Raw genomic sequence first — 19379 nt, forward strand, 5'->3', positions numbered from 1 at the left:
ACAATCCTAGCTTTACTTACCTGGCAGAAATCTCATTGAATTAAATAGGAATTAATTCTGAATAGACACAGTTAGGATTGTGCTGTCAAGATAAGCAGCTGAGCAAAGCAGCAGATTACAAGGACAAACCTCATGGTGCAATTAGGGAAGCTAGAGGTTACAGCAGTACTGATATTTTAAAAAGCATATTCTGCTATTCCACCACTGTACTTGTCATATATGAGAAGATGGTTAAAGGCTAAATTGGTGCATTTCTCCCTGTATTAACCACTAATACAGTTTGGGTAACAATCATTAATTTTTATTGGTCTATCACTGTCAAATACAATTTTAAGTTCCAAACCTTGAACTAAGAAAGTACAAAACTTTAAAGATGCGTCTGCATGTATAATGTTGCCTTTATCAACATTTATCTGCCATGGTAACTTCAGTATCTAGCCTTAGAAAAAGCTTGGTGATAGGTTGGTTTTTAGTGGGGTTGTCTTAAGGTGCATGATTAATCAGTTTGATAAACTATACATGAGCCTCTGAATTATCTTAGCTTCATAATTTCACAAAAAATTGGGTAATATCAGATCCATACTTTGAAGCTACAGTTTTTCTTTTCATTTGACTTCTTTCCTTGGCTTGCTTTGCTGTTCTCTGAAAAGAAGGGAATAGTACACTAAGTTAGATAAAATGCATTTCACATCAACATATACAGAGAAACTGGCACTGATTACAGCATCTTGATTAGACTGCAAATGTTGGTTGGTGTAACTTTTAAGATGGCCTAACATATATTGTCTACCAGAATTACAGAACTGTACTGCATCTAAGTAAATAAGCTTTGGAATGCAGTTATCTGCTGGGCAAATGAGGGAATTTGCCAACTTTTAAGAATTAAGGAAATGCAGAAGAATAACTGGTAGAGACATTGACAACAGGGCAAAGAATAAATAGGTCCAAGGATAATGTTTGACCAAACTGCGGGAAGCAGTGGAAGACAGGAGTGCCTGGCATGCTCTGGTCCATGTGGTCACGAAGAGTCAGACATGACTAAACAACAACAAGAAGGATAATGTTGAAGAGTTGTGTCAAGAGTATTCTGTACTCACCTCCTTGTGGCAAACGGTACACAGTGTTTGAAGATTTTCTAGGGAACACTGTCCTCCTCCACCGTAAACTGGCTTGATATGATCCACCTGCCAAAACTGACCTTCAGTTGGGTTCAATATAATTTCATTTAACTGCAATTAGATAGGACATTAGATAAGCTACTAAGCCTTTACCAGTTGGGAACGAGCTTGTACATACCTTTCTACCTCCTCTCATGATTTGGCTTAATTCAGGCAAAGTCGGCCCACCAGATGTTTTGGGACTACAACTCCCATCATCCCTGACCACTGGTCCTGTTAGCTAGGGATAATGGGAGTTGTAGTCCCAAAACATCTGGTGGGCCGACTTTGCCTATGCCTGATCTAAAGCCATGAGGAAAAATGATGCGCATAGACACACACAGCTTGTTCACAATCCTCCAGAAGATCTGAACATGGGCTTCTAAATGTAGCTAGTACAGGCATCCTCACTACCAGATTATCAACATGTATGGGGGGGAGAGAAATCATACCCCAACTCATGGTTCTATGAACATGAAATAGGGCGCCATCTAACCAAACTTGTTCAAAAAGTTAATGGTTTTAGATACATATGTAAAGAGCCAAAGGTAAATAAATATACATGTGATGGCTATTGGGCCAGGTCTGCTGTTCAAAGTAGCTTGGATCCAGTTCCCTTTTCCTGATTGGTAACTGACTAAACGCAACAGCACATTTTACCTGAGCTAAAGGAAGCTTGGACATCCAAGAGCTATCCAGAAGATTTTTACGGTGATTCTTTGGGGCATCTCTGACACAAAGGTAGAGCTCCTGGGCATTCAGACAACACTTCTGACAAACCCCATGTTCTGTCTCAAATACTTTAGTTCTCAAGTAGCTTTGGCTAGTGCGGAATAAGAAGTCATCTTGACACTTATGAGAACAAAACCGTGTGTCACAGGCAGTTGAGGTGGACTTCTGGTCAATCTGGACTGCTGGCATTTGGCAGCTAAGACAAAGTGGATTTCCTTCATTATCTACAGCTTGCAAGTAGCCTTTGCCTAAGGTGGGCTCCTCAACAGAATCAGCCTGACTGGAGTCTGATATGAGGGCTGGGCAGTTCCTATCTTCTGAAGCCAACCTAAAGATAAAACAGGTCAGTTATTTGGGTGCAAGAACAATTTCCCCATTTGGTTTATTTATTTAAAAGAATTTGTAACCCACCATTAAGTTTCCAGGGCACCTCCCATAATTAAATTTCAATAAAATATAAGGGGGTGGGAAAGAAGTTGAAGAAGCTTAACATAACGAGGTAAAAGCCTGGGAAAATAAAAGGTCATCTCGTACTGAAGACATAAAAAATGCTGCCAGGTAAGTCTCTCTGGTAATGCTCAGGCATTACAAGCAAGAATGTGCTCTCTCAGTTGCCACCTGCTTCATCTTAAGATAGGGAAGCTAACCAGAGAATCATTGAAGGTGACAAATGTACAGGCACATACAGGTGTAGGCATTCCTTCAGGTCCACATTATGTATGCTTTGAAGGTAAGCACCAGCACTTCAGAAACAGACCAACAATCAATAGAGTTATTTAAGCACCAGCAAGCATAAGGGTCAAAACTCTGGGATGTATCCAGCCTCATATAGTAACTCCAATTAATGCATGAAAGTGTTAGGACCATAGAGTAAGCTGTCCTGCTAGGTCACACCCCCTTCACCTTGGGAGGAAGGGCTATCAAACACTCTGATCTCTCACTTTACACCATGTGAACCCTACCAGTAAGGATGTCTGGGCTGGTTGCTCTAAGTCTAGACCATGTGGCTTTAGCAAGAAAGCTCTGTGTTTCTATACAAACAATTTAAAAACATTTACACCCTGGAACTAACCTAAATTTTGCTGCCTGTCTTGCTGCTGTATGGAAGAGCACATGAATCTGACCTTTGTAAGTTTGTAAGTAAACCATCTTCAACTTACCAAACGTGGTCTCTTTCCAAGCCAAGGGAAGTGGGAACTTAAAGCCTTTAAAATATCCCTTCTAACGGCTTATATTTCCATGCTTTGCTGCATGTTTTATGATTTTAAATCCCTGCTGGGGCTCTCACTAAAGAGTACTAGTCCCGAACATGGATCTTATTTACCCAAGGAATTCTCTTTTTATTATACCACTAAAGTATTTTCCTTTTAACCAAAATAATGTATGCTTTGATGCACAAACTCCCAGATTCAGTCCCTGGCATCTGCAGGTAGGGTTGGTGGAGACTTCTCCAAAGTGCTAGACAGCTGCTGCCAGTCAATGTCAAAATTACTGGCCAAGAGGACCAATTATCTGTCTCAGCATAAGCAGTTTTCTATGTCCTTCATGATACGCTCCCGGCAAACAATCCCAGTTATTAACTTTGCTGCTGTCTTTCTTACCAATTGCAATTGCTGGGCTGTCTTCAAAGACAGCTCCATTTACAACACATTGCAGTAATTTAGCCTGGAGGTTACCAGGGCATGGATAACCACCACAAAGCTCTCTGTCTAGGAGGGGCCACAGCAACTGTACTCGGCTGCAGAAAGATGATTCAAGTAATAGCTAGGTCTGTAAGCACCCTCATGTTGCAGACATCTATGTTAAGGGGAGCACAGTGCCATTCAGAACACCACCTTGAACAGATGAACCACCCACCAAAAGTACTTCCATTTTGTTTGGATTCAGCTTCAATTTTTTGGCCCTCATCCTACACTAAAGGGCTCATTTAACTTTTCCACCACTTCATCTGCAAAGACAACTACCATCATCCCTGGTCGTTGGTGACACTCTCTGGGGATAATGGCAGTTGTAATGGAAAATTACTTTCATGTGTTTGGTTAGAAAAAGATCGGGTTTGATTAACAAAGATGTCCAGCTGTCAAGAACTGACTAATAGTTTGAAAATGAGGGACGTGGGGCTTTCTCCAATGTTGCCATTTCTTTTGCACATTAGACTAGAGCAAAGGAACGTCCTCTAGCCTGGATCTCCCCCCCCCAATGCACTCCAAAAAAGCTGTATCGGGAGCCTCTAGATCAGGGAAATTAGTGTTAACTTGCATACTTGAAACTTACTTTGTAGAATTGTTGTCCTTTCCCCCAGCAGAGGCAGTGTGGCCATTTAAGGCAACTGGGGTTTTTTTAGTAACTATACGAACACTGCCCCCAATACTGTCAGCCTTCTTTAGTGACGCTTCCGCTACATCCTCTTTTGTTATGTACCTAGAAACAGAGGAAACATTTCTTTTTTAGCCTGTGGGTCAACGCAAAACATGTTGAGATGCAGAATTCTTGAGGAACTGCTCATCTCAAGGTAATCCCTGTTTTCCACATGCAATCTGGAAAACTATAATTTCCAGCAGCTTTCTCTGTTCTATTTTAAATAAAATCCATTATTACATTGATATGAAAACTATCATCAGGATGATGAATTGCTTAATTTTCTATTGTAATAACATAGGGATTCATGAGTTCTGAATCCTTTCGCACTGTTTTTGCTAAACTTATTTCTCTCACTGTTCCCCACATTTTATCATGCAAAATCATGAAGAGCCTACTATATCAAACCAACAAAGTTAAAACCAGCTTGTAATTTAAATCATGTTTGCATCATTAAGGTGATTTATTTCCCATCCCTCTACCAGAGTGAAAAAGAGGCTGTTAGCACACACCGTTTGGTACTGCTGAGCTTGGCTTGTTGTTTTGACAACAGCTCTTCAGCAGCAAGAATGGGGCTAGAAAATAGCTGGCCACTTTTCCTGATAATTCTTTGCTTCATGGCTGTTAGACCACTCCATTTTCTTACAAACCTCAGTATCTGGAGGAGAAAAAAAACACATAATAAAGTGTAAGCTCTGGCTCTTTGAGAGTTCTTCACACTGTATTCCAGAAGACATATTTAATGTTGGCTGGCAATATATTTTTAAAAATATCTTTATGGAGCATAAATACAAGAAAAAGCCAATTGCTCTAGGTGGCCGTCAGGCAGCAAAATAAAACAAATAAAGCAGCAAATAGGTGGAACCTGTACATATTCTTATACTGTAACTGTATTTCCATACTAGAAAATACTTAACCTGTTGAAATTGTGCTTGCCATATAGCTGTTAAAGGCACAAGGATCCTGTTTTTCTCCCAACAGCAACTGAACAAAAGCCTAAGCTTCTATCCTGTATTACCTGGTATTAAGCCCTATTAAACACAAAGGAGCTTACTTTTGAGTAGACATGTACACCACCGTACTGAAAGTTAGCTAGGAGCTAAATGGCACCTTAAACCTAGGTTGCAGGCACAACAACAGAATGTCTAGGCATGCTTTTTTATAACAAGAATACAAAGCTGAAAATGAATGAACTGCAGTTAAAATCTTATGTTCATTTTTCACATGGTCTAGTCCTTCCCCTGCCCACCTCCCTAATATTCTTAAGAGGGTCTATTCTCCAGTCTCTGAGTAGCTGGAATTGCAGAATGTGCCTAGAACAACAGGAGTTTTGAACACTGACCCCCCCCACCCAGCCCTGTTTTCTACCCATCTTGATGCATTTTCCTGGCTGGAATGTGTTAACAGTTTAAAACCAAAATGAACAGGAACAAAAGTTAATTCTTAATGTTATTTGCATGCACCCTGTGAAGTCTTACTGTTTTATTTTTAAACCCTTTCTCTACCCATTATATTGCAGTGCTAAAATATTTTTTTTAAAAAAAAAGACTGATGACTGACAACAGAATTGAGTTCCTAATTCTGCAGATGGGCAATTTAATTATGCACTTCAGTATATGCACAGACAAGGGAAGTGTGATATTCCTCCCCCTCCCAAGAAACACATTCCACTAAAAAAAGCAATTAAGATCTGTATATGCCTAGCTAATAACTGAAAACCTGACACCAAGGCAGAACATTTTGTTACTTACATGGAAAACTGCAAGCACACACCCTGGGCATTATTTATAACTGCAGCAATTGATCTTACCAATGAACGGTTCTGTTTTTGTTGAAAGCACGCTGGTAAATCTTCCCAGTTGTCCAATTTTATATCCAGCGGAATGAAGTTACAGTTCAGGGGCTCCCCATCCTAGATGGATCAAATAAATGTATTTAAGTCTCCTAAATCAGGAAGGCATTCGGTTATCCGAAGGTTTCAAGGAAGTTGGTGATTTTCCTACCATATATTTATCGTCAATTACTCATCAGAACTGCTTCTTACAATAAACCAACAACAAAATTCATTTGCCTCACTGCAGTTCCATTGCCAACATTCTAGTTTGCTGATACCTTAGCCCTGAGCAGTAGAAATGTTTATGAACCACCCCAAGACATCAAAGATGATGAGACAATGACAGATGGTCCTACAGCGTAAGACCATTTTAACCTAATCTAGGATGTACTGATATTTTTTTTTCATTTCTACAGAAAAGAAGCCTACTTTAAACCACATTAAATCTATTACACTGAGAGAGAAAGAAAAGAACCCTACAACAGGCCATGAAGAAACAAGTTATTTGTAGTGTGTTTTCCCCATCATTAGGTCAGAAGCTCCCAATACAACAGTGAATGCAATGACTTGGATCTAACAGGGACCAGCAGGACCGCAAAGGCAATTTTGCTTTCATGGGATATGTCCCCAGTTTCTCCTAATCCTCCCCTCTCATGATGTCCCTTTGATTTCTGCCAAATCCCCCTTCCTATAAAACACAACTCAAAACTGCATTCAAAAGAACATGGTAAAGTCTTTGCTGGTTTGATGCCTTATTTGCAGGTGCGGGGTGCATTGCTTTATGACTTCCCTTTGCTTCATGACAAATTCCCCAAGCTTACAACTTGTCGTGGAGCAAGGGGAAGCCGTGAAGCAACGCATCCCACTCCTGCAAATAAACAAGGCATCAAACCAGCAAAGACTTTACCATGTTCTTCTGAATGCAGTTTTGAGTTGTGTTTTACACCAAATACAGGTGAAACTCGGAAAATTAGAATATCGTCGAAAAGTGCAGTTATTTCAGTAATGCAACTTATTATTTTTTATTTTTCTTTAAATTTTTACAAATGCTTTCTTTTGGACATTCCACAGTAGTAAAACAAATAGTTACAATAATACAAAAATAAACATCACTCTTACATTTCATTAATTACATTCCATTTATAATTGACCCGCCTAACGACAAATAATTACAATTACAACAAATAAAGGCTTGACATATCTTGCTTTGCACGTCATGCATCTCTCTCATATATTGGTTTCACCTTTTAAGTTGCGTTACTGAAATAAATGCAATTTTCGACAATATTCTAATTTTCTGAGTTTTACCTGTACTGCAAATCTGCCTTCCTGTCACAACTTCCCATGCTGCATCCCCTTTTAGAGGGTCCTTCAGTCCATAGGAATGTCTTTTGGGAGAGAACAGCAGGCTACAGAAGGGAGAAAAGGGCAGGAACCATTGCATAATATTCCAGGTTGGATTGAAGCAAACAGCAGCAGCAGCAGCAGCAGCAGCAGCAGCACCCTACCACTGTGTAGACATGAATTCTGTCTGTGTTCCTACTTGCACAGAACTTCAGGCCAGAATATGCTGGGAATGATTCCGGTGCTTCTGTATGCTCTATAAATAAAAGTGAAACGACTTTCATCAAAACTCATTCCCCTTTCTTCTCCTTAGAGCAGATAAGACAATATAGCACAGGCATTTTCTACCCAATGAGCAGGAAAGCTCTCACTCTTCCTTTACCACCAGTTTGTGTCAAGCTTTAGTTTTTATGAACCAGCATGGAGATCTCGTGGCATAATCACTTTTGTGTAAGACAGTTGTGCCAAACAGAAGTGTGACATGAAACACTGGCATAGCAGAGTCTCAAGACAACCTGTGCCAGGTCCAAGCCTCAGCAGTGGCCTTTGGGAGCGAGGGTGTGGGCAAACGGATCCTTTGTTGGTTTTCTATATTAAACAGCAGAGTGTTTCATGGCACATTTTTGTAACTTTATCTCACTTTGCTAAACCTAAGTAAGTTAGCTTTACTTGTTTACAAAAATTTTCCTTAAAGAAGCACATATTAAAAATGTTGTTCTTAATATGCTCAAATTGCTAGAATACAAGCCAACCACAATTGTGTAAAGAACCCCCAAATCTACTGGGAGCAATTGCTTCACCATCTCTGAATTCTCACAAGGCTTTTTTTCATGTGCAGAATTATTTGTGATCTCAGAGATGTATATATAAGGCGTATTTTACACACACACACACACACACACACACACACACACACACACACACACAAAATGTGGGTGGTATTCAACATACTGAAATTAATGGACTTAAGTCATCTTTATCAATTTCACTGGGTCTACTCTGAACAAAACTTAGTTGAATACCACCCTTTGATCACCACTTCTGGGGCTCTTGCAAATATTCAGCATGTACTGATCCCCAGAGAGCAGGAATACAGAATAAAATGTTAGTTGATACACAGAATGACATGCTCACCACAAGGTAGCTATGCTCCAGAAGGAAATCAGTTTTCCTTACCCACTCTGAGCTCTTGCTCACAACAGTTAGATTGCTCATTTATGTCTTCCTTTGTTCCACTGGACATCCCAGTCAGTGGTTGCTCTAGAATATTTCTCCGGCAACTTTTATGGGCTGTCCCTCCTGCATCATTAAGGTTTATAATCTCTCGGGCTGCGCTTTCTCCCCCAATCCCCGGAGAAACAGAATTGCTGATCTGGCTTTCGTTCTTTATACCTATACATGTTTAAAAAACAAACACCACAAAAACAGTAGTAAACTCTCCCTTGCACACAGGTAGACAGGTAACAGCAAAGCCTACTGTACATTCCTAGCAAAGTCCACTAGTTAGCTCTTAAAAGAGTTGCCAACACAACCAATTACGGTATATAGACCATTCTCCATACAGAAGGCAGGCCATAGCTTGTGCCTGCTGACTCTTTCCATCCTAGCACAGAGTGGCATTAGACAGGATGATGCTATACAGCCACCCAATGCAGAAAAAACTTTTATGTCTGGTTGCTGCTGCACAATTGGCAACTCACTGCATAGGCTTCATGAACAGCAACCTTGGCTGATCCTAATGTGTGCGAAACAAGCTTCACTCTTGAAATGAAGAACCTTCTCCCCTCTTTCCCACTGTTAGTCCATCAGAAACCTGCTCGAGAGTATTTGGGGGCCCTCCAGAGAAGAATTAGATAGGGGAGATGGTATGGGATAAGGGCTGTAGCAGGAAGAGGGAAACTGGGAGCCATCATGAAGTCTTCTTTGTGCAGGCTGAAATGCTCTTCTGCCTGTGCAGGGGAGAGCTTTGGATCCAAGCCCTTATACCGAAAACCAAATTCAATCTGGGGGACAGAGAATTCTGCAGCTGCAACAGTAAAGTGTGGTACATTTGGCAGCCCTGTTTGGGAGGTTCAAACAGAGGTAGAGATAGGAAGGACAGGAGCTTCTTTGTGCACAAGGTGGACATATGGTAAATACATGCAGATAAAATCCGAACTTTAAAAATGAACAAAACCTTATACAAATTGAATTTTGGATTTAGGGATGTTAGGTATCCTTTAGAAATATAAAATACTGTACCATATATCCTTTCAAAGTCAATTTACAATAAAATGACCCATCTTATAATAAAATATAAAAATAAAATTTTAAAAAATACTCTTATAATAAATACTTATAATAAGGTAATTAAGTGAGATAGCTACAGTGCATTGTCTGACCAAGAATAGTAATAAAATACACGTTTCATGGACTTGTGGAAAGAAGTGTTATTTCCAGAAGAGGACTGGAAAAAGTAAGGTGCCATGGAAATGGAATTTATACTACAAAGCATTACATTTACACCTTGGTAATATCAGAGGCACCCATTGCCACTGAATGTATGGCATATTATACTTTATAGGCAAATAAAAGATTTTGGAAACTTTTCCTGAAAATTTTAAGGCAAATAGTCACTTAGGTTTTTCTTCAAATACTTCTTATTTTTAAGCATTCTTTCGTGCTATTTTTTAAAATGGATTTTTTTTAAAAAAAAGAAAGATCTTAATTGGAGCACAGGGGCTTACTTACTGTTCTTTCTCCGAGGAGATTCACACATTTCACAATAAGGCAGCAGTGAATTATTATTGAAAGTGCAGAGATTGCAGTGCCAGGTTGCCTCAGAAGGGCATCCTGTGCTTGAATTAGGTAATGATGTGCCAAAACCTTCTTTTCCAAATGGTAATGATGTGCCAAAACCTTCTTTTCCAAATGAAGAGTTCCTCCTTTTCTTAGGAGAGCTCTTTGGAGTCAATGGCAGTAAAGCTCTTGGTCTCTTTGCTTCTCTACAAAACAAATCCTTCTCAATGAGTTCCTCAGAGTCCAAAGAGCCACTATTTGCCTGGTCCTTTTCAATGGAGGCTTGAGAAGAATCTGGACTGAAGCCTGAAGCCTTACCACAAGACAGAGTTTTTCGCTTTTTTTCAGCATTTGGTTTTGGTGAAAGGAAGGCACGGATATCATGCTGCTTTTCCTTTTCAAACTAGGGCAGATAATAAAACAACCATTACATCTCTTTCATTGCAAACTACTGTCTCATTCTTCCATTTCTTAATTTATTAATCTTTCCAACTGCAGCATTTCCCCAATAGGTAAGTCTTTTAATACAGCAAATTTTAAGAGAAAAAAATGACATATCAAGAAAATATTACGACCAATATTCCAATCTGGTGCATTCTAAACTACTTCCTAACCTATTGTTGTATTTATTATTTCTGGCAAGCTGCCAGTGCAGCACTCAAAAAAGTTTATGTTCTGTATTGCTAAGAAATGGCTTCCCATGAAAGACACATTATCAGGTATGAATTAATTTAGTTTATGAATTTTAATTTTATTAATTTGATTTATGCTACTGAGAAAGTTGGATGCTACATGCAAGATCAGCAAGGCAAACACTAGTTTCAACTGCTTCGGTGAAGCCAATGGTTGAAGCCTGGTGTCATGATAAAATCATGGGATTGGCGTGGTATTCAGCTAAATTTTATTCATAGTAACCACACAGAAATCAATAAACATGACTTAAGTTAGGCCCATTAATTTCAATGGGTCTACTCTGAGTAAAATTTATTGCAAAGGCAGAAAAGCTTTTTCAACCCAATGACTGCATTATGCTGGGGGCCCATGCCAGTGGTAGATGGGAGCAAAAGTGGCCTGAGCAGTAAATGTGGCTTACCTTTTAACATTACAGCTACACTTTACCCACTTACCCACCACCAAGACAAGTAAGTGATTGCCACCTGAGGAGGGGCAGGACCAGTGGAGGTATGGCCTACTGAGAGTCTTGAGTATGGGTAGGCAAACTAAGGCCCGGGGGTCGGATCCGGGCCAATCACCTTCTAAATCCAGCCCATGGATGGTCCTGGAATCAGTGTGCTTTTACATGAGTAGAATGTGTCCTTTTATTTAAAATGCATCTCTGGGTTATTTGTGGGGCATAGGAATTCATTCACCCCCCCTTCAGAATATAGTCTGGCCCCCACAAGGTCTGAGGGACAGTGGACTGGCCCCCTGCTGAAAAGGTTTGCTGACCCCTGGTCATGAGGGTCGTGTAAAGAAATCCTGAGACCTCAGCTTCCCAACCCCGAATTTATAATGATGGGAACAAGCCTAGCCTCCCCTCCCCCACCCGAGGTCTTCTGTTGCCCTTCACCTGCTCTATATGGCTTCAAGGTCTTTGGAAGGTTTCAGTGTGTTTTTTTGGATAAATTACAGCTTCTTGAGTCATCAAAACTGGACAAACAGTGGTTAAAGGTAACAGTTTTTTTGTTTGAAATAAGTCAGATTATAGCCATGGTTTATAAAACTAGTTTCAACAAACCTCAGTTAAGATCAATAATAGTTGGATGACATACTAAGCTATGGTTAAACAAAAGATGAAGGTGAAAGCTTCTAATTGTGGTTGCATGGAAGAGAGGAGAGGCATGGTGCTTGTTCCAGAATAGTAGCCAATATCCCCATCCCAGCCAAAGTCCAGAGTTACTTGTGCAGTTTACGAATGGTTCTTACTTGACTCATAGGCTAAACAGATCTTCACAATACTGTAACTGCATGCAAACGATTAATGTTCCCAGCTTGGTCAAAGGAATCACACAGTCAAACACATATTAACTTTAATTGCCATTATTATTATAACTCAGTTGGAATCATGTTAAATTGCTTTGCATTTGCATGCCATCTTGGGTCTCAGAACGTGAAACCTAATAACAAATCTCCCCCTTCTTGTATTATGCTTAAATGAGCCACCTAACTGCAAAGCCATTTCTGCATATTAAAGCAAAAGTTTATATGTATCCAAATTGGCAGCGTATGTACATGCAGCTTTTCTGTATTTAAGATTAACTGAACTGCCTTATAAAGCCACAGGCTAATTGATACAGACAACATATTGAGTACTCAAATTAGTCTGGCACAGAGCGGTTCACCGCTCTGCAGCCATTCCAAGGGTATTATCCATATTGACAATGAGGCTACTGCTTTAAGAAGTGGATTTTGGCTGTACCAAATCTGTTGAGAATCCTTTTCTGGTATGATATACTGTACTGATAAATTGGAGCAGGATGCACTACATTTGTTGCACAGTAGTAACCTGTGAACTGGCAAAATACCAGGTGAATTAGCACAATAATAAATCCATAATTGTTGTTTTTTTTAAACTAAAAAGTATGAAATGAATCTATTTACACAGAAGTTATAGCAAACCTCTGGTCAGTTAACAAACTGTGGATAAGATTTTGGAATCAAATTACAATAGCTGATATACTGTAACTGAAGGAACAACTTCCAAACACTCATACAACCACTCACCAAATTATTTTGGTAGGCAGCTATATTATGAAGCAGTGATCAGAAGCAACATTTCACAAGTGAAACAAGCAAATTTTATTTACTACAAAAAATTATGAAGGGTGGTATTCAGCTAAGTTTTACTGAGAACAGACCTGCTGATATGAATGAAGTTAACACCTCAAGGGACCATTTCTCTCCATATGAACCAACCTGGACCCTGTGATCATCATCAGAGGTCATTATTTCCCCCCTCTATGAGGGGTCTGGAGGGTGGCAATATGAGGACAGGCCTTTTCCGTGGGGGCTCCTCATTTGTGGATTTCTCTCCCTAGGGAGGCTCTCCTGGCACCTTCATTACCTATCTTTAGGCACCAGGTGAAAACATCCCTCATTTCCCAGGCCTTTGACTAATGAAACAATCATTGGCCTTTTAAACAGTGTGTATGGTTTTTTATTGTTTTGTTTGCTACTGTGTTATGTATTTTTTTTTCTTTTTATACTGTACTCTGCCCTGGGATCCTCGGACAAATTGCAGTATGTAAATTTAATAAATAAGTACATAAAAATAAATAATGAACTTAACTTAGTCACGGCCATTAATTTCAATGGGTCTATACTCTAAGTAAAACTTAGTTGACTGCCACACTAAGTATGACTGTGGCAGTGATCGTGAAATTATTATTTTGTGTGCGTATGTATCTCTAATTGGTGCCCTAGCATTCATGAAAGTGATCTGATTCATGTATTCAATTCTCCCTCCCTCCCACAGATCAGCTCCTTTCAGACAAAGAGAGAGAGAGAGAGAGAGAGAGAGAGAGAGAGAGAGAGAGAGAGAGAGAGAGAGAGAGAGGGCACACACAAATACACTTCACATTTCTGAAGGATTTGTGTAAAAGTCCGACCCAGTATGATTAATCTGAGCCTCGAGATGCATAGAGGTCAAACAGGAAGTAGGAAAGAGACCATTTTCAAAGTTCTCCTTCAGTGTTTTGTATTTTGCAAGGGAGAAAAAAAGGGGTGGGTGGGTCTCCAAGGCTTTGTAGACACCAAGGGATATTTGAAGATGACGATGGTGCCACGTTGGCAATAGCTGTACTGTATTAGCAGATGTCTCTGCCAGATCAAAAGCGTTTCTACAAGTGCACGGGTACCAACTGGACAGTATCCATACAGATTGACATACGTTCAGGTGCAAAATAAGCAAATAAATGGCTGCAATTAAACTAAATGAAAGGCATGTGTATGCATGTATATGCATTTCTGTTATAAACAATGTGATGTGAAAGTGCTTATTGGCAATGGAAGTCCCTGGTGGGTTTCATGGTTCCGGGTCATTTGAATGGAATAAAGATGGACAGACTACTTGAATACAGCTAATAAAAGTTTTAATTGTCCAATTTGTTTTTAGATTAAAAATAAAATAAAATTGTTATGTCGTGAGTGTGATTTCAGCTCTTCGTGAAGTCAGCTCAGAATAGTGATTCAGCATACTAGCAAGGAACTGCTAGGAGTCAAGTCTAACAAGAACAGTCTTCTTTATTGCAGTAGGAATCTTGACTGACTGGAGGGAAAGGGTGAGCTCCTTTTATACTCTCAGGAGCAGGGGTTGGGGAAAGGGTACATTTAGATTTTGGCGGGAACCTATCAGAGTGAGGATCCAAATTGTGCTAACAAGTTAACCAATAGCAACTGTCCCCGCACCCATTTGAATCGCCCTGGAGCGGGAAAGGTAGTTACAGGACTAGCAGAGAAACTCATGTACACAAATTAAACCAATACATAACAAAAATCATGAAACAACCCAGACTTTTCCAACAACAAGAGAGTATAGGTACATATAGGATGTCCTGTGAATCTCAGTTATAACATGCCTGCAAACCAAAGTAGGAAGTATAAGCATGTAGTCCTGGCAAAATGGCAATTCAAATTACATCTCATGTGAATGCCCAGGCTTCAGAAATATGTGAATTTGTTAAGCAGCACACATGATCTCTTTTTGTACTTACGTGAGTAAATAAAACTTCATTCTTTATCTCATTTAGGCTTTCATTTGGGATCCATGCTTCAGCAAAATTCAAGAAATTCCACTTCTCTTTGTCACCTTCTTGTGCCTGCAGTTTTTCTTTCTTGCCATTTAGTGCGGTCCCAGTAACTTTGGCCTGCAGGCAGAAAGATTAAAAACTGTTTCACACTTGACAATACATCTTCATCCCATGCTTGTCTAGGCTGAGGTATAGTAGTTTTAGGGTCCAGAAACTATTCTTTTCTATCCCAAACCAATGAACTTGCTAAGCCTCTTCTAATGCCATAGCAGGGGCCGCTATAGGCGGCCCCTTTGTCTCAGAAGCAAAACCAATTCTACTTCTGGATGGAAAAAAGCAATTGAGAAACGATCTGTTCCATCAGGCAGGAGAGAAACAAACTGAGGGGGCTAAGCCTGCCTCCCAGAGTCCTTTGCTCTTCTGCCTCCGTCACGTGACGAGGGTTGCTACCCAACCCATTTGGTTCATCAGCAACTGCCTGAAATAAGCAATTACATTTCCAAAGGTGAAGATTCCTACCAGACTGCATGCTCTACGCCCCCTGGTTATGTAGACTAAATAAATTGTATTACAACAAATATTTATTAAAATAAATAGTAGTTTATTATTTATTACTATTTATCTTGCTGCCATTGGCCATGCTTGCTTGGGGGTGATGGGAGTTGCCCATGGCTAAGTAGCTGAGCAACATCTGGAGGGCCAAAGGTTCCCCACACCTGCTTTAAGATTACCTGAGGGAATCCTGTTGTGGATTTCTCTGCCATCTGAAGTTCAGATGGCTACCAGGCTGACAGCCTTCCCAGTATTTATGGTCCTCTGTACACAAGAAAGACTAGCAGGCTAGCTCATTTTCTAGGTTTAGAAGGCTTCCAGAAACAGTGCTTTAGAAGTGCTTCTGTCAGTCATAAACAGATCTATCATATATAGATAATATCTGTTGCTGACTTGTTGAAACGGGCTTTGTAAAGTGAATTTTAGAAAGCGTCACTCGTTATGTGTTTTAGTGGTGATATTTATTTTGGTTTTGAAACTGAACCACTTCAGAAGTATATGCATAGAAGCAAGGTATAAATAGGTAAAAAATGAGAAGCAAAATTTCATTTAAACCTATTGTATGTACCGGTACCTCCAAGAAGTGTCAAGTGTCTCTTCTGCCTTCTCTGTTGAGTCAGGTTTACAGATACAAAACTACTGGTCAGTCTTACATTCTTCTTAATGGTTCAGTTCATCTTGTTTACAAATTCACCTTTTAGTCATCAAAGCTAGATTTTGGCTTTACTTCCCACGTCCTACCCAATATATCTAGACCTAAAATGGTCTTGAGGAAGTGTTAGCTTTGGTACTAATGCTTTATAAACACACAAACAGGACATTCTCAACTGTCTTACCTGTTTAAAAAAATACCTGCTTAAAAATACTTACAAACTCCGTTTAATTCTGTAGCCAACAGAATTTTAAATGCTATAATTTATTGACCTTTTCTTCAGATACAGAGTCATGCCTCTTCCCAAGATCCAAAAGTCATATGAAGTAACTAGGGAAGGAGGAATTAGGGTAGGGGACAATCTAGAAAATAGGGTTGTTAGGTGTCTGTGCACTCACAATGTAAGGAAGGTACTATAGTCACCATCTTAGAACTGTGCTTTGGACAGTGAGGACTAGCAACATTTAAGTGCGAAAACATACCTTGCGATTCAACATTCCCCACATAAGAGGGTCCAGCGTCCCATTTGCGATAAGGTAATGGATATTCACAGAACTGCATTGTCCAATCCGATGCGCCCTGTCTTCGGCTTGCTTTATGTGTCCAGGGTCCCAGTATAGTTCAGCAAAAACCACATGAGTGGCAGCAGTAAAGGTTAATCCCTACAAATAAAGACAAAAATGAAGGCTCCAGCTTGGAAAGCCGAGTCGACTGAAGGGAAAGGTACTTAATGCTTTTGCCAGACAGTCCTCACGTAATGCCTTGGGCTCAGAAGGCTCAGTTAAGTCTGAAAATGGTTAGCCAACATGGTTTAAGGAATTATGACAAATTGCATTTCCAGTTACTGCTGGCGCCCACTGCCTGCCTGGATTTAGGAACTCCCAACTTGGGGACCACCTCCCAACTTGCACTCCTCCCTTCCAGCAAAACCTTGCCATAGCCTGACACTAAGGTCTCTTTTAAGTTTCAGGTACATCATATGGAAGGAAAGGCATAACTTTCTCCCACCCTTGCTTTCTCTCCTGCCATCTCCCACCGCTTTTGGACTCATCCTTTCCCAGCAAATGCCAAACCATCACTGTTTGGGCTCACTGCCATCTCACTTCTCATCCCTCCTCTGAACTTCTCCCTTCTCCTCTCAACAGCCTTCAGTAGTAAACATGGATTTTTCTTTTGTTCTACCTTATCAATAAAACCTGCTTCTGGAAATCCTCTTAGCTTAGTTGCTCCATCCTGAGTACCTTATGCAGGCACCCTGCTACTTAGGCTAACATCCTTAAATTAAGCTATGCCAAACTCACAGCAGCCTGTCATCTGGCACAAGAGAGCCAGGGCCACAGCTGGGACAGTCCCCTCTTATGCTTGAGCTAATTTCCCCCCAGTCATGTGGGTTCCATAAGGGTTTATTCCCCTGAACACAGAAAATTAGTTCGCAGACACGTGTCCTAAACAAGTGTGGGGACAATGCATTTGTACTTTTATTGTGGTGGCAGCCATGTTACAGCAAACTACTGTCCGCCGCAGAAACCAAGCTGGGAAAAGCAAACAAGCTGTTGGGAACTATATAACCATTTTATTACATAAAGGTGAATGCTGAAACTGACTTTGACGGAACAGAATAGGAATGTTCATGTATTTCCCATTCAAAATTATTATGTCTATTGGTATATACTGAAGAGCAAGTCATGAGATACTACATTTAAGGAACTCCTTTGACCTACACTGATGGAGTGAGAAACGACACCATAATGAAACACAGGAACGGGTTATTGTTCAAGGTTAGGCCATGGGATAAACTAGTTAACTTTTTCATTATTTATACCGATTTGCTACATTAATTGTTGCAGAATCACGCCCCCCCAAACCGTTGCATAACATCAGCATAATGACCAGAAGTGATACTACTGTACAACTCTACATAGTGCTTTAATTCAGCAGTTTCATCCGGAATTTCTCTCACACACAGTGGTCTCTGTGACACCTGCCAATTCGCTGATCAAGCTCTTTGCCTTAGAGCAAGCATCCCCAAACTGCGGCCCTCCAGATGTTTTGGCCTTCAACTCCCATGATCCCTAGCTAACAGGACCAGTGGTCAGGGATGATGGGAATTGTAGTCCAAAACATCTGGAGGGCCGAAGTTTGGGGATGCCTGCCTTACAGTGTGCCCCATAGGTTTTTTTTTAAAAAAAGAAGTTAGTGGCAATACAGATTAACAGTTCAAATGCCATAAGCAGTAACTCACAAGTTGTATCCTGTATATTGTTAGTCCTTACCTGGCCAGCAGCTAGAATGCTCAAAATGGCCACCCTAGTATCTGGGTCCTTCTGAAACTGATTGACAAGGTTGATTCTTTCTGCTGAAGGTACACTTCCATCTATTCGAATATATCGAGCCTGTGAAGTAAGAAAACCAAAGCATTACCCGAAGTTAAAGGAAATCCTTGTCTTTGCATATGAACAGCCAAGATGCGACAAACGCAGACTTTTAAAAAAGCAATCATACTTTTAACAAGATATTTCTACATCAGCACCAAAAAGAATGTGTACTGGTTTAGAGCTCGATGGTAAGTTCCTTAAAAAGCAGTGGAAGAAAATAAATCACACTTACCTTGCTTTCTATCACTGCCTCTGTACATGCCTGAAGCATGCTTAAGTGATGAGCAAAGACTAGAAACTTCAGTTTGTCATTCTGAAGCAGCATTTTGATGTAATCCTTTACTGCTCCTGCCTAAAACATACAAAGCACCTTGGAATTCTGTTGTAATAAAACAGTTAAAAGGATAAAACAAAGTAATTTGTGCTGATGTAGAAGATAAAACTACATTAGCACACAAGGTTAATTTCCTCTCTTTGTTTGAACAATATCAATTATCTGAAGTGTGCCAAGCAAACAAAAAGCCAATCCAGGCACCACATTATCTTACAGATATATCTTACTGGCACATCATCATCATCATCATCAGTGTAGAACCACTAAGGGTTGTATCTGAAGGCAGACTGTGAGAATGGAAAGACACTTCTGCTTGTGCAAAGGGGATAACTATCTCTGCTGAATCCCATCTCTATCAGCTTTTTTCAGTCTGAGGGACTCATTCCCTCATGGGCAACCTTCTGGGGGCCATGTGCCAGTGGGCAAGCAAGGCCAGAGGCAAAAGAAGAAGAAGGGTTTGGATTTGATATCCCGCTTTATCACTACCCAAAGCGGCTAACAATCTCCTTTCCCCT

The 19379-nt window shown here is 40.2% G+C and overlaps 1 protein-coding gene across 4 annotated transcripts in view; it reads right to left on the reverse strand.

Moving 5' to 3' along the window:
- Positions 1 to 510: 510 nt before the first annotated feature.
- ZRANB3 (zinc finger RANBP2-type containing 3) overlaps positions 511 to 19379 on the reverse strand; it is a 41580-nt gene continuing 22711 nt past the window's right edge. For all 4 annotated transcript variants that reach the window (XM_060279413.1, XM_035130520.2, XM_060279408.1 and 1 more), the window contains exons 9-21: positions 18763 to 18882; positions 18429 to 18548; positions 16638 to 16817; positions 14916 to 15068; positions 10156 to 10606; positions 8602 to 8817; positions 7590 to 7681; positions 6058 to 6159; positions 4760 to 4905; positions 4164 to 4310; positions 1818 to 2217; positions 1098 to 1229; positions 511 to 642 (exon numbers count right to left, since the gene is read on the reverse strand). In XM_060279413.1, the coding sequence (XP_060135396.1) occupies positions 544 to 642; positions 1098 to 1229; positions 1818 to 2217; positions 4164 to 4310; positions 4760 to 4905; positions 6058 to 6159; positions 7590 to 7681; positions 8602 to 8817; positions 10156 to 10606; positions 14916 to 15068; positions 16638 to 16817; positions 18429 to 18548; positions 18763 to 18882 (2358 nt within the window). In that variant the 3' untranslated portion in view covers positions 511 to 543. The remainder of the gene's footprint in view (positions 643 to 1097; positions 1230 to 1817; positions 2218 to 4163; positions 4311 to 4759; positions 4906 to 6057; positions 6160 to 7589; positions 7682 to 8601; positions 8818 to 10155; positions 10607 to 14915; positions 15069 to 16637; positions 16818 to 18428; positions 18549 to 18762; positions 18883 to 19379) is intronic.

This window comes from Zootoca vivipara, chromosome 1 (assembly GCF_963506605.1).
Source record: "Zootoca vivipara chromosome 1, rZooViv1.1, whole genome shotgun sequence".
NCBI lineage: Eukaryota > Metazoa > Chordata > Lepidosauria > Squamata > Lacertidae > Zootoca > Zootoca vivipara.